This window comes from Narcine bancroftii, chromosome 1 (genome assembly GCF_036971445.1).
Source record: "Narcine bancroftii isolate sNarBan1 chromosome 1, sNarBan1.hap1, whole genome shotgun sequence".
Classification (NCBI taxonomy): Eukaryota; Metazoa; Chordata; class Chondrichthyes; order Torpediniformes; family Narcinidae; genus Narcine; species Narcine bancroftii.
Window position 1 is genome coordinate 202948932 of NC_091469.1, and position 16307 is coordinate 202965238.

Consider the following 16307-nt stretch of genomic DNA (forward strand, 5'->3'; position numbering starts at 1 on the left):
AGTTCAGATCAGCAGGACTAATTATTGAAGAAATTCCAAAAAATGTTGGATAGAAGGTTCTTGTGCTACTTTTCAACACTAGAGGGAAGTAAGTTAACAAAAACACAAAGTATTTTGAAAGTCTTCCTGTTCCTTCCCACATTGTTATCTTGACCTCAAAGTCTACTTCCTAAAATTTACAAGAATTGTAAATTTAATTTCCTAATTGTTTTTATTTGACTAATGAACAAAAAGCTGCATTTTATGGCTCCTTTAATGTAAGCACAATAAATAAAAGATTGGGGGGTGGGGGGAGGGGGGGGGAGATTTCCATAGCTGCAATTAGTGGACAAGATTATTGAGCAGAATAGGTTTGGAGCCATTGAAAAAAAATTAAACAACAGGGGTTAGAAGGGAATTTTAAAATGTATTGGTTGTCTTTAAAATCAGTGGATCATAAAAGCAAATGTAATAAAGACAAAAATGGGAATGGCAGGAAATAAAATAGTCCACATTTTCTGTCATTGGCAAAATAATGTGCCCCCTTCAGTGATGGGAAAATAATTCCTACGTTTTCATTCTTATGTGTGCTTCCGTTCGCCATCAGCAGTAACTAGTTATTCAAAACTTTTCATCTTAAAAACTCATAATTTTGTGTGGTGATTGAAGTAGTGAAAAACCTAGATTGTGTCCAGAGATGGTAACTTAAATCCCAACTCGACAATTGGAGCATTTAAATAGAAGTAATTAAATCAATCTGGTTTCAGAGATGTTAACCAAGTGACAACAAACAGATTGTAATAAAAAACCTATCTGTTTCACTCATATCTTTTAGGGTAGAAAATCCACAATCCTTGCTAAACCAAACACTGTAGCTGGTTCTTAACTGCTCTCTTATTTGGCCTTGCAAGCCACCCAAGGGGGACTTAATGATGTACAATAAACACTGGCCTTGACAGCATTGCCTAAATTCTTTTCAGGATAAACAAAATCAACTTTTTAGTCGCAATCCCTGAAGTTTACTATTTTTCATTACATGATTGCACATTAAAGAACTTTACCTTAATACAGATAAAAGGCCTTTCAGAAGGAGTAAAATAAAGCATTTAACATGACACTCATAACACTTCAATTTGTTACTGATAAATTGATAGCAAGAATTATTTTATCAATTTTTATAGGTGCCGAGAAAATCGATAAAAAGACATTTTCTTTAAATTTTCAGAATGGCATAATTATTTTTTTTTAAAGTTATCAGCAGCTGTTATTAAGTTGGGTTTTTTTTCTCAAAATTGGGTTATCAGATGCCTAAGAACATCTTGCAGTCAGGCCCATCTTTGATCAGTTTTTTAGAAATACTCGTGTAGTCTTGGACTCTAATTAAAAGAAAATATTTCACTCCATAGCTATCTTGAAATACAAAAGCAATCAAATGTATAGTCTTGACTCAGAAAGTCTGAGATGATTGCTCTTTGGGCAATGAGAATGGGTAGAGCTTGGGTTAATGTCCTGCTGTGATGAAAGATTAGGTCATTTTTTATCATGGCAGGTCCAGGTAAAAATCTGATTGGTGAAGCAGATCATTTGTTTCAGTAATCTTAAGCAGCAAGTAATTACCAGATAGGCAGGACAGTGACAGCTAGAGGAGCTGCTGCCTTGGGTGCTGGCTGTGTGGTGTTTCCACATCCTCCCAATGATTGCATGTATTTTCTGTGGATGCTCTGGTTTCTTCCTCCCTCAAGGATGTGGTGGTTTGTAGGTAGTGGCCACTGTGATTTACCCCTGCTGCTTGGATAAATGGTAGAATCTGGAAAATGGGAGTGCGGGAAGGAAAAAGGAGGTTACTAGATTAAAAAATCAAATTTATTGACAGAATATACATACATGACATCACATATAACCCTGAGATTCTTTTTCCTGGAGAGCGTGACAGAATTACCACTTTATGGTAGTGCAAAAAAACTTGTACTCAACATGCATACAGTATGTAAACAAATAAAGAAATGTAAACAAACTGCATTACAGAGAAAAAAAATGAATAAAGTGCAAAAATAAGAACCCTTAAATGAGTCCCTGATTGAGTTTGTTGTTGAGGAATCTGATGGCAGAGGAGCACCAGCTATTCCTGAACCTGGTGGTGCAAGTCTTATGGCACTTGTACCTCTTTCCTGAAGGTAGCAGTGAGACAGAGATGTGCTGGGTGATGTGGATCCTTGATGATTGCTGCTGATATCCAATGGTAGTGTTCCCTGTAGATGTTCTCAATGGTCGAGAAGGTTTTGCCTGTGATGTTTTGGGCTGTTTCCACGATCTATTGCAGGGCTTTGTACTCGGGGATATTGGTGTTCCCATACCAGACTGTGATGCAGTTAGTCAGCAGTCTTTCCACCACACGTTGTAGAAATTTGGCAGGGTTTCTGATATCATACCAAACCTCTGAAAAATCCTGAGGAAATAGAAATGTTGACGTGCTTTCTTCATGAAACCATTAGTATGTTGGGTCCAGGAAAGATCCTCTGACATCGTAAACTCCAAAGAACTTAAATTTGCTCACCCTCTCCACCTGATCGCTAGATCATACACCTCTGGCTTTCCCTTCCAGAAGTCAGCAATCATTTTTTAGGATGAGTGTAAATGATTAATGTGGACCTAGTGGGCTAAAGGGCATTTATCTGACAGCTCCCCACCATGACTACCAGCCCCACCACATCTCCATCGGGCACACAAAACTCAAAACGGTCAACCAGTTTACCTATCTCAGCTGCACCATTTCATCGGATGCAAGGATCGACAACGAGATAGACAACACTCGCCAAGGCAAATAACGCCTTTGGAAGACTACACAAAAGAGTCTGGAAAAACAACCAACTGAAAAACCTCACAAAGATTAGCGTATACAGAGCCGTTGTCATACCCACACTCCTGTTCGGCTCCGAATCATGGGTCCTCTACCGGCATCACCTACGCCTCCTAGAACGCTTCCACCAGCGTTGTCTCCGCTCCATCCTCAACATTCATTGGAGCGACTTCATCCCAAACATCGAAGTACTCGAGATGGCAGAGGCCGACAACATCGAATCCACGCTGCTGAAGATCCAACTGCGCTGGGTAGGTCACGTCTCCAGAATGGAGGACCATTGCCTTCCCAAGATCGTGTTATATGGCGAGCTCTCCACTGGCCACCGTGACAGAGGTGCACCAAACAAGAGGTACAAGGACTGCCGAAAGAAATCTCTTGGTGCCTGCCACATTGACCACCGTCAGTGGGCTGATATCGCCTCAAACTGTGCATCTTGGCGCCTCACAGTTCGGCGGGCAGCAACCTCCTTTGAAGAAGACCGCAGAGCCAACCTCACTGACAAAAGACAAAGAAGGAAAAACCCAACCAACCAATTTTCCCTTGCAACCGCTGCAACCGTGTCTGCCTGACCCGCATCAGACTTGTCAGCCACAAACGAGCCTGCAGCTGACGTGGACATTACTCCTCCATAAATCTTCGTCCGCGAAGCCAAGCCAAAGAAAAAAAAAAGAATATTTCTATGACTCCTGCAATGCAAAACTTGCATAGTGAAGAGGATGAGAATAGGCAGGAGGAAACAAATGGGTGAAAATTAATTCATAGGCATGTTCACATTTACCTTGCATCACTGCTTTATTTGGTATTGTTAGAGAAGAGTGAGATAACTTTAACGGCATCTGAGCTGCAAGTATTAGCTTTTATTTCTCTTATGGCTGGGTGGAGGGTGTTGCTCTGATGGAGGGACGTTACCCCACCTAAACATGCTCAATGGCCACATGACTTCATGTCATGTTTAAATTTAGAGAAGATTAGATGCTCAATTTCCAATTTGAATTCAAATTTTCAAACACAGTAGAGTCCCTTTTTGAATTACTTTTATAATCTTTGATTTGTTATGAAGGTAGAACTGTTGATTAATGAGGTAATTTATCACTCTGTCAAGAATTCTGTCTTTTATTTTGACCAAACATCATCTTTCTTGAAAGTGGGTTGATATTTTCCTTTTTTTAATAATAAAATATCAATACAATATAATCTGTTTGATTAAAATTTGGGGTATCTTGGATGAAATGACATGATTTATGTGTAATATACTTTTTGACTTATATCCATATGTGCTCTGTATTTTTGGATGTGAAATTTCAATGTTAATAAAATTATTGAAAAAGAAAGGACCGAGAGGGTGGATATTCCAGGTAGTCCACACCCATTGTGCTCATTTAGTTCTCCCGGCCTCCTATTTCTTTTTTCAGCGCTGGCCATTACAAAGTTATTTCTGCCTTTTAACCCACACACTTAACCTCCTGGATCTTCTAACCTCTCCCCCAACTGGTTTCATCTACCAATTATTCCTCCCTTATTTGATTCCACATCACTTTCTTTAATTACTAGATTCTGGCATCTACAACCTTTTGTGTCTCCACTTATTACCTTCCAGCCTTTGCTCAACCTCCACCCTTGCCATCCATCTGGCTCCATCTTTTTTTTCTCCTTATCACTCACCAGCTGCTGTCTCCCAACTTCATCACTCCTCCCCATTTGGCTCTATCTGCCCAATATCAGCCCAGGTACCAAGGGCTATGGGGGAAGACAGGGGAGTGAGGCTGAGTGGGAGAATGGATCAGCTCATGATGGAATGGTGGAGCAGAATCGATGGGCTATATCTTGGGCTTATTATCTCCCACCTCACTTGTTTTCACATTGCCTACCAGCCCCTCCTTTGTCCCTTCTCCTCACCTCTTTATACTATCTCCCCTCTACATTCAGTGTTCTAATGTATGTCTTGATCCAAAATGCTGACCGTCTCTCTGATGCTGCCTGACTTCTTAAGCAGTGTGATCTTTGTGCCATATTAATGCCTGCCTACTACTATATGCTGAGGTATTTAAAAATAATTAGTTTCAATAATTTTAGCACTTGTAACATTTTTAATGCATTTTTAAAAATGTTACTGTTTTCTATTTAAATAGATATTTTGAAACTGAAATATCGAATTAAGTGGTGAGATACATAGATTCATCGGTTTAAGAAGGACCAAGCAAAGATGAACTACAGGAGCTCCCTTGATTATGGCACACCTGACTTAAGGATATCAAATTTATGCAAATTCTCCTATGTATTTTAATTCCCACAAAGTGGCCATTCTCAATGGGGATCCATATGGTTCCCTTGTGGACCAAAGCTGAAATCAGACTGAAATCATAAAAGTCTTTTTTTATGTAGAGAAGAATGGAAGAAACCAACTAAACTTGACACCTTCACAGGGAAGGAGCATAAATTTTGAACAGAGTCCCAAGGGAACACAAACAAAAAAAAGGTTGAGAGTATCTGCTATAAAGAATTATAAGAAATGTATTCAGAGCAGTACAATATGAACAGCAACAGATAATGGGCAACATGGCAATGCAATACTATGAATAAACAAAGTTCCGTAGTATGTATTTCAGCAATGGGCTTTTAATCTTGATTTGGCAATTTTGTTGGTGTCCAACTTGTAGACAAATTTGTCAGGAACAGAACCATATTTAGTACAAGGACTGCCAGTACTTTCATCCAAGATTTGAAGAAACATGTTTGCCTGTTGATGATTAGATTCCTATAAATCTGATCACCTTTCCATCCCCCACAAGCTTATAAATAAAATCAAATTCAGGTTTGTAAAATGCAATAATGATTTCAAATAATTTTAAAAGTCACTTTTTTTTTCAGCAATCAGGGAAGATGGAATGCCAGGAGGTAGAAACAAAAGTATTGGTCCTGTTCAGGTATGCATTATTTCATTCTTGGAAATTAAGCAATATGAAAAAGTGAAGGAACATTTTTATTTAATTGTTAAACAGTTCAATTGAATTAATTTAAGAACATATGGATAGAACATATATTTATTTTTTCCTATTTAGCTTAAATATCATAACGCAAGGCTTGCAAGGGATTTGGATCCATTATCTTGAGGGAGAAAAGTGCCTATTTCTTCCATTTTTTGGTGGAAGAAATGCAAAATATATAAAAAGTACTGTGGAAAGTATATGACTGGTTGCATCATGCCCTGGTTTGATAATTCAAGTGCCCAGGATAACTTGTGCTTTTTTTTGCCACTCAACAAATTGCACTGAAGTGAATGTTATCCTGTAACCCTTGTGGAAAATGCACCTGCTTGTACTTTGAGCAAGAGAAGACCTGGTTCCATAACATTTCACAGGATCAATTAATGACCAACATCCATTAGCTTGCCACACAACTGAAAAGTAGCCATTTAAACAAGGCACATGTGGTGTGGCTCAGTACGACAACAACACCATCTACAAATTAGCTGACGATACCATGGTAGTGAGTTGTATAAAAAGAGATGATGAGTCAGTATACAGGAGGGAGATTGAAAACTTGGCCAAATGGTGCACCAAACAATAATTTCACACTCAGTATCACCCAAACCATAGAGCTGATTGTTGACTTTAGGAAGGGAAAACCAGATGTACACGATCCAGTAATCATTGGGATATCAGAGATGGTAAGTTCTTGGGCGTCACTACCTCAGAGGATATTTACTGGATTCAGCACACGGCATTGTGAAGAAAGCACGTCAGCGCCTCTAATTCCTCAGTTGTTGGTGAAGGTTTGGTATGACATCAGAAACCATGGCATATTTCTACAGATGTGTGATGGAAAATGTGCTGACCAGCTGCATCACGGTCTGATATGGAGACACTAATATTGCCAAGCATAAAGCCCAGCAAAAGGTGGTGGACACAGCCCAGGACATCTCAGACAAACCCCTTCCCACCATCAAGAACATCTATGAGGAACGCCGCTATCAGAGACCAGCAGCAATCATCAAGAATCCACACCACCCAGCACATGCTCTGTTCTCATTGCTTCTGTCAGGAAAGAGGTATAGGTGCCACAAGATTCACACCACCAGTTTCATGAACAGCTGCTACCCCTCCACCATCAGATTCCTCAACAACAAACTCAATCAGGGACTCATTTAAGGGCTCTTACTCTTGCACTTTATTGTTTGTTTTTTTTCCTCTCCTCCTCTCTGTATTGCACAGTCAGTTGTTTACATTTGTAAACAACTGCAGCACAGTTGGCGTAGCAGTTAACGCAATGACTTTACAACACCAGTGATCGGGACTGGGGCGAATCCCATGCAGTCTGTATGGAGGTTCTCCCCATGTCTGCGTGGGTTTTCTCAAATGTTCGAAATGTTAATTTAAGTGTAAATGTAAAGGTTAATTGGGTATAAATTGGGCGGCATGGACTCGTGGGTCAAAATGGCTTGTTACCATGCTACGTCTAAAATTTTAAAAAAATATTTGCATGTGTAGATCATGTACAGTTTTGTTTTGCACTACCAATAAGTGGTAATCTGCCTGGCCCGCAGGAAAAAGAATCTCAGGGTTGTATGTGATGTCAGTATGTAATCTGAAATCATGTCGAAAGTTACCCCAAGAATTATATACTAGCTTTAAAAAAGGGAACATCCCCTTGATTGTACTTATTTTATAATGGACAGTTTAGTGTAAATGAAACAAATGTTTCAACAATTTTAGGTGTAATTTGTGCTTGCCTCAACTGAAATTCCTTCCATCTTCATAAATATTGTACCTGAATCAGGCATCCCTCAGGATCTTGAGACAGGACATGCTCCCTGAACGAATAAATCATTTTGAGGAATGCCCCCTAATTGTGCTTGCTTTCAGGCTTTTGGCAAAAACTTTTAGGTTTAAGGATAATATAATGCACACTCTAAAACATTTCAGAAACTGACAAACATGTGCCAACATAATTTTTTAAAATTCTAAAATAATGTTAGTAATTTATACCTGTAAAAGGGTTGGTCAATTGTCCTAATCAATCCAAGTTGCAAAGAGAAATATTTTAAACCAAAATTGCATTTTTAAATACTTCCTGGTTGCACAACATCATGGTTGCACAAATACAACTGGGCTCATTTTTAGGGTGTGGAGAAATAAGGAGATGAATTGATAATTATTCCCAATTAGAAACTCTTTCAGAAGATTAACCAAAATTATATGAAAACAAAAAAAAACTGCTTTCATTTAACTTTTAAAACCTCAGTTTGAATGGAATAGACAGTCCACTTCTTCCAAGTACTCTTCAGCAGATAATTTCATCTAATTCCTCAAGAAATTGTTCACAATACAATTGCATGAATTTGGCACAGTTTTACTGCAAATCATGGAAACTGGAAAATGAAATAGCACGATGGTGCAATAAAATATACTTAAGAAAATAAAGTTTTACTCTGCTGGTAGCTTGTGTGTGTAGTATCTATCAACGTTCAGTACTAATATGGCAAGGTTATAAACTTTAATATGATTGGCACAAAGCTTAATCACAATATGGACCATCATTAGTAAAGAGTAAAAGGCATTAACATGAAAATGACTAGATGGAACTGACTTGATAATGATAACAAGTTTATTGTCATACATATGCTGAAAATTAATTATATTGTAGAGTACCCTTCACTAGCATATTTTGTACCATTTAAATCTTACTGAGGTAAGTACATTTTATACCACTACAATCAAGTCCATTGCAATATGACATTTGTATTAGCTTCAGTCAGATAGCCACACACATCTTTCTGGCCTACAGTGAATTAGTAATGGGTACTAGCTCACTTTCAATAATACTTCAATTCCTGATGTTGATGTGGCTGGTGGTTTCCAATTACAGATTTTTTTGCACGCTGGCTATGCCTTAAGACTTAGTGTATAAAGGAGTGATTTTTAGTAGAGGATGACCTAAAAAGTTTTCAAGCAAAGTTGTAGTTACAGCTTTACCTATTTTTGATGGTGCTCCCTCAGAACAAACACCGATGAATTTACTAGAATCAGATTTTCTAGGCATGATTTTATTTTGTCAACTATGTCTGATCCTCTTGTTTTCCCATGAGTGATTCAAGACCAATAAGTTCTTCAAAGACACTAAAATTTTAATTAATTCCTCTTAACTGGGCAACATCACATGTCAGCAGATTTGTTCAAATCTAAAGAAAAGAAAATACAAGCATGGACAAGATCTTTCAGTTGCTCAGATACATCATGAGAGAGTTCTTCGGTGCGTCTCATAACTGTTTGCTTTGACAGAGCAATTTTATCTCCTTTTGATATTTTTATCATCAAGATGTCTTGCAAATATTTGGAGACAAGGCTTACAGTTTCTTCTCCATCAGAAAGACTTCTGTTTTTGGCCAAGTTTGAAGCAATTTCGTAGGACTCTTCTGTCATCACCAAACTTTCACAACTTCTTTTAATAAATAGATTTTGTCTTCTTTTGATTTCTTCCTTTTTCTTAATCACATATTCTTTCCATAACTCAGACACAAGCACTAGCTTCAGTTTTCCTTCTACTTCAGTCTGATTTTGTGTTTTATAGTGTCTATTAAGATCATTTATTCTATTATCTGAAAGTGTTTTCACAAACAATGCACAATGGTTTTTCTAACGAACCCACTATAAATAAGAATTCATTTTCCCATTGTTCATTGAATTCACGCTTACTATCACTTTCTGCTTTTATTTTGCAATGTGATGGGTAACTAAATGTAAAAACAAGGCTTAATTTTTGAAAAAGTACAAAACTGCAAATGTTCACAAAGGATGAACAAGGCACAACTCCATGTCACACAAGTGTCAATTGTGAACTGACTGGCAGAAACCTGTGGCACACCGCTGGTGCAGATGCCTGGCACCTCAGGATCAAGCAATTATCAAATGTATTAAACAGTTATGGAATGACTGCAGAACAAAAGTCCTTTTTTCCTAGTTAGACTCATCGAACATTTTTTAAAATTGAAAACAGAAGGAAGATAACATTGCCAAAAGATGTGCATGAAATAATAAAATTTTGAATTCCTGATACATATTTTTTTCCTACAAATCAGTTTTTGGTTACTACTTTTTGCATGAGTAAGCTTACTTTTTTATTATTATCATTAGGGTGTAATGCACCACTTTTGGCACATGCACCATAGGTTGGCCATCCCTGGTCTAATTGGTTTATAGTTCACTGTATTTTCTCCTCTCTCAAAAAAGGGTCATGTTTTCTGCTTTGCAATCTGGAATCCCTTCTAGAATCTAGTGTGGTTTTCAAACTTTTTCTTTCCACTCACATGCCACCTTAAGTAATCCCTATGCTATAGGTGCTCTGTGATTCCTAAGGGATTACTTAAAGTGGTATGTGAGTGGGGTAAAAAAAAAGTTGAGAACCACTGCTCTAGACCCAATTGTTACTGAAATATTTTGCTTGAGAAAAATTGTCATTGGCCTATTTCTTTTGGAGCTATGAAACAATGCACATAACAAGTCAATTAGGTACAATTAAAACAGTGGCTTTCAAACTTTTTCTTTCCATTCATATACCACCTTAAATAATCCCATTGCCATAGGTGCTCTGTGATTAGTAAGGGATTACTTGAGGTGGTATGTGAGTGGAAAGAAAAAGTTTGAAAACCACTGATCAAGTGTATCCACCATTCTAGATCACATTCTTAGGAAGTAGGTCTCAAGATCCTGAGGATTAAGTGTCTTTTGTTCCATTAATTTATCCAGTATTAATGGAATAAATAAAGCTTCATTTTATTGCATGGTTGTTAGTTAGGAAAAAGTGCAATAAAGGGAGAGAATAAAAATAACATGGCAGGTTTACATAAAGCCAATATTTCTCCAAATTCCTAATATATGTAGATGCAGAAAAAAAGCATTGAACAGATTTATGATCTCCAGATGATATCATTCCCATTTACTTGATAATATTTAATATCTTTTCATTTTTTTTAAAAACATAAAAACACTAAAATAGCAGCTTTTGTCTTAATGTACAGTTGTAGGAATTGGGAAAACATGGATCTTGAACAATTTTTCCATAAATAACAGCATTTTTGCATGTTCTTATTTCTAAATGAGCACAACTAACTGTGAAGTATTTGGGCATGCTTATAGAAAATGTAACAGGTCTATGATGTCCCCACTCCCACTCATCTTCTGATCTCTTTATTCACCTTCTTATCAACGTGATATTGAAAGATAAAAATTTCAAATTCATTTACTATTGGCAGCCTTCATGAACACATTAACTTTCACTGTCAATATGCATCTAATCCAGATAAACTTTGCTATGTATTTCAGATATCTGAAGAAGAGATTGAAAGAATTATGACTGGACAAGAATTTGAGGGGGAAGCCAACCATTCATGGAGTAACAATGGAGACAGTGATCATAGCTCCCCTGGCAACGGTATCTCTGAGGGGAACCAACCATCACCGATTTCTACTCCTTCCTCAAGGTGGGAGAACCAAAAGTCACGATGAACAACAAAATAGAATTATGTTCAAGTATTTTTAATTCCATATTAACAGGCATTCAAAGAGTTTTTTTCTGAGAACTGGTTTAGACTGGTAGCCAGTTTAACCAACTGTCAATGTTCTCAAAGACTTCTCTGACTGGATCCTAATCAGGCTCATGACTGGTCTGTTCATTTGTCTTTCAATCAGCTGACTGCCAATTAGTGCCAGTTTCACAAGAAATTTGCCCATCCAGTGTGTGCTGCATATAAATATGGGTACATGATTCCCAAATGTTGGTAGCTTGTGGCTTAGCTGAGTACATTTCACATAGATTATAGCTGTTTAATGAGGCTGCATGGTCTTTATCAAAAGAAATAGGAGCTTATTAGGAGGTGAGGTTCTCACCCTGGACTAAAAACATCTGATTTCAAATGTAAAATATTGTATTGACTATTTTTTCTAGAAAATTTTGGTTTTCAAAGGTTTAAAAAGAAAATTCTTTGTCTTAAATAAAGATGCAACAAGTTTAGGCAGTATACTGGAAATTTTGACAAGCAAAATCACAAACATATTCAGTCGGTTAAAGGAAGCCTACAGGTTGGCAGGGTTGGAAATCATAGTTATCCTCAAAGTTGAAAACGTATACTTTTGGTTGAAAAGTAAAAGCTTGAATTGAAATTTATAGATTCCTTGGTTTCATGCTCATTTCAATATGAAGCAGTGGTGAGTTTTCATGAAGCAAGTTAAGTGGGTGTAAATTTACCTGTATTGTAGTACAGTAGTCAACAACCTATTTAGAATGTGGGGGTTCAGAGGTGGAGGGGGTGAGTAAATGTAAATTCTCAGGAGTCATTAACACGGAGGATCTTTCCTAGACCCAACACATTAATGGCATCGTGAAGAAAGCACGTCTTCACCTCTCATTCCTCAGGAGTTTGCAGAGGTTTGGTATGACATCAGAAACCTTGGCAAATTTCTACAGATGAGTGGTGGAAAGTTCTGCATCACGGTTTGGAATAGGTACACCAATTAAAAATGTAGTGGACACAGTCCAGGACATCACAGGCAAACCTCTTCCTACCATTGAGAACATTTACGGGAAATGCTGCCATTGGAGAGCAGCAGCAATCATCAAGGATCCACAGCACCAAGCACACTCACCACTCTCGTTGCTACCATCAGGAAAGAGGTATAGGTACCACAAGCTCACATCATCAGGTTCAGGGGCAGCTGCTACCCCTCCACCATCAGTCTCCTCAATAATAAACTCAATCAGGGACTCATTTAAGGACTTTATTGTTTTTTTTCCCTTTACATTTCTTTATTTGTTTTCATGTGTACATTGTGTGCAGTTATTTTTTGCACCACCAATGAATGGTAGTTCTGCCTCACCTGCAGAAAAAAGAATCTCAGGGTTGTATATGATGTCATGTATGTAAACTGCATGGAGCTATGCATGCATATTTTGTGTATATTTAAGGCTAAGAAAGAAAGATAGACCTATCTTCCTCCTAAATCCAACAACAGAACCATCCCAGGAACTCACTGTTTCAGCTGGTTCTGTGCCATAACTCCCATTTCTTCCTATCTTAATTCAATTTTTTCTCTTGTCTTAACAGTGCCTACCCGTATGAGTGATATTTCTTTCATCTTAACCCATACATATTTTGAACTTCCCTGGTCTCAGTTGGCTCATTTATACCATGAAAATCCACTTCTCTACACTTCCATCCCACATCAGAACAGCTTTCTTTGTATAAAGGTTTGGCCAGTCAACCTTGCGACTCAACCTTCACCTGACTGAAGGTGAAATTTTCCTTTAATTCCATTCATTTTCTCCAATTGAAGGTGCCACGATAGATTGCAGATGGGAACAAACTCACTCTGTGTTTTTGTGAGACGTATGGAAGTCCAAAACTCTCAGACTAGACCAACAAGGGACCATCTGTAGGTTCCTCTTCATCACGTACCATCCTAACTTGAAACTCCTTCAACAGCATTGTTTGAGTACTTTCACCAGAAGGACTGCAAGGGCCGATTACCATCACCTTCTTGAGGCCAATGAAGGATGACAAATAATTGCTGGCCATGCCATTAAGGCTAGATGAATAGAGGTTAAAAAAATTAGAATCTTTGCGCCTTTCCTTTTTTGCAGATCAATGGAGCTGAATGGTTACACTGCACTCAGGGATCAATTCATAGGGACACCGGTCTCCGCGCACTATCAGTACCTGCCGCACCTTTTTAGCTATGCTGCTCATTCAGGTCTGTTGCCACCTCAACCCCGCAACTTAGATCCTCAGTCACATACTTTGGTAAGCCAGTTGGTTGGAGCAGAAGATCTTGAACCTCTTGGAACACCAATGCTGATTGAAGATGGGTAAGTACAGTTTAATTGTACAGTAAAGCTATTGCATCTAATCTTGCTTTCTAACAGTGCTAAATGTAGACAAATCCCCTATGTTCTATATTTTGCTTTGTCTTAATAACCCAGGACTACTTAGTTATTCATCCTCTGGCAAAGCTTTGCTCATTTTGCATCTGAATTATTGTTTTAAAGTCAATATATCTTCTGGTGATTTCATCTTGGTGCATGTGTATATACTTATTAGATCACATTTTCTGTCCGAAAACAAATTTCAAAGTTTTTTTTCACAAAATATGAGATGAGAATATTTTGTCAAGGAGAGAGTGTCATTATGACATCATTACATCTGCTATCTGTGATCTTCTAAAACTCCTGGATGATTTTGAGCACATCCACCTCCAGCTTCAGTTCTTTGAAGTGTTTATTTCAGGAGATGCAGCTGGATGCCCTTCCCATGGTATAAACACCAGGGACACTTATATTTCCCTGATATCCCAATTCTCACAGGAGGACTATACCTCTGCCATGACCGCCATCCTGTCTGCTATTTTGTCTAAAGAAAATAGAGGAAAACCTTTCCTGTACCTCTGCTCAAACCTCTTTGCCGAAGTCTCTCAAGCCAAAGTCTTAACACTTGCCCATGATCGCTGCACTTGAGCCTCAAGCACTACCACTCGCAAAGCAACAGCTCCAAATAGGCTGTTCTGCTAAAGCCCTCCTGTCTTTTATTTGTTGCTCCTATTCAAAGCCACTAAAAGGTGACTGCCTCTCACCATCAACTGCTGCTTTGTCAAACTTCTCTGGTCTTCCTTCACTCTGTTCATGGTGAAAACTGCTGAATAATTACTCTATTTTTGATTTGCAAAATGTTATTTTCCATATTTTGTGTTAGTTATAATAAAAATTACCTTTTTTAGAGGTTTTCATAAAACACAGTGAAGCTTTGTGGTTTTCCAAGATAGTTGTTGTAAATTGTGAATGTGTTTGTCTATGTTTTAACCAGGTACAAGGTAACTCAGACAGAGCTCTTTGCTCTACTTTGCCGCCTGGCTGATGAGTTGCTTTTCAGGCAAATTGGCTGGATCAAAAAATTGCCATTTTTCTGTGAATTATCAATCAAAGATTACACCTGCCTACTCAGTTCCACCTGGCAGGAGCTCATCCTCCTCTCTTCCCTCACTGTCTACGACCGACAAATATTTGGAGATCTTGCTGATGTCACTTCCAAGTATGCGCCATCTGACGATGAACTCCAAAGGTGAGATGAATGACAAAAAATTGTTAGCATTGCAGTATTTGTCTTTTCGTATATCCATGCAAACTAGTTAGAGGCCATCTCAGCAGTAAAACTGCTTTATCATAATTTAGTTTGGTGTGTAGCTAACGTACAAATCAGAGCAACGGTAGTTGTTGGCTTCAAAGGCCTGTTCTGCCATTTAATTAGATCAGATTGTAACCTCGGCTGACATTCCAATCTACCGACAGTAATCTCTGTCTCTCGGCTTATCAAATATTTTATTAATTCTACCTTCAGAACATTTGATCATCAAAATTGTCAAAGATTATAGAATTCACAACAGCAAACCATGAAATAAATAAAAAAAAGCTCTAATGTTTATTGGATGTCCATAGTACATATTATGTTAAATGAAAGAAGAACACCCATCTGATCATTCCAATAAGATTTTGAAAATGGACAGTATCATAATACCTGCTGACTTCAAGCTGAAATTTGAAACTCTAGCCTATCATCTGAACTCTGGAATATAACTATCTTTTTGTTTTGTAATTAGTATTTATTTTACACACACTTATAAAATGTAAACCCAGCAATGCCCAGCATTCAGTTGGACTTGACAGTGTCTGAATGTCGGTTGCTACCGTAATCTCGTTAGAAAACTGTTCATAGGCATCTCTTAATGTCCCAGAATTTCAGGTCAATAGCAGGCTATTCAAACACACCATAATCTGCAGTACACCAGTTTAAAAACTACTATGTTAGTCTGATCAGGTCTATGTTCTTTACAGCAGCATAAATCCCATAATGTCAGGAGTGATGCACAAAACCAGCTCACTTCACTGAAAAAGTACTAATTGGCAGCTCAACCACATTATTTGGTTTAACTAGTTGTTAAAACTTTCCAAAATATTAATGTTTTTGAATCTTTAGAAACATTTGAAAATAATATCAAATCACAAAACTAAATCAAGCCATTAAAATAGAATATTCTGAAATACCACATATATAGAGAGAGAAACAGAGTTAACATTTTAGGTCATAATTTCCAATGCCAATGAAGGGTCAGCAGACTGAATTATTAATTCCAGTTCTTTCTCCATAGATATTGCCTGACTTGCTGGAAGTCCCCAGTGTTTTCTGATTTTAGACAAGGTAAATTTAGAAGCTGGTTGCTGCAGAGACCAGATCTGCTGTTATTTCTGGAGAACTCTTGGACATCTAGGAAGCTTGATCAGATGAAAAACTAATCAGATTGAATTACAGTAAAACCCCTGGTATCTGGCACCTAAGCAGATTTGTAGATGCCAGATATGTATATTTTCTGGTTGCATGAGACTTATTCTTACAATGCCTAATGAATATACCTGCATTAAGAATAAACAT

The 16307-nt window shown here is 37.8% G+C and overlaps 1 protein-coding gene across 2 annotated transcripts in view; it reads left to right on the forward strand.

Annotated features, from left to right (window-relative positions):
• The window catches only part of LOC138738226 (nuclear receptor subfamily 6 group A member 1), a 323219-nt gene that overhangs the window by 279680 nt on the left and 27232 nt on the right, over positions 1–16307 (forward strand). Inside the window, exons 5-9 of one of the 2 annotated variants that reach the window (XM_069888369.1) lie at positions 5708–5763; positions 11158–11315; positions 13472–13696; positions 14688–14942; positions 16027–16076. In XM_069888369.1, coding sequence (XP_069744470.1) covers positions 5708–5763; positions 11158–11315; positions 13472–13696; positions 14688–14942; positions 16027–16076 — 744 coding nt within the window. The remainder of the gene's footprint in view (positions 1–5707; positions 5764–11157; positions 11316–13471; positions 13697–14687; positions 14943–16026; positions 16077–16307) is intronic. The other variant, XM_069888368.1, reaches the window with a different exon arrangement.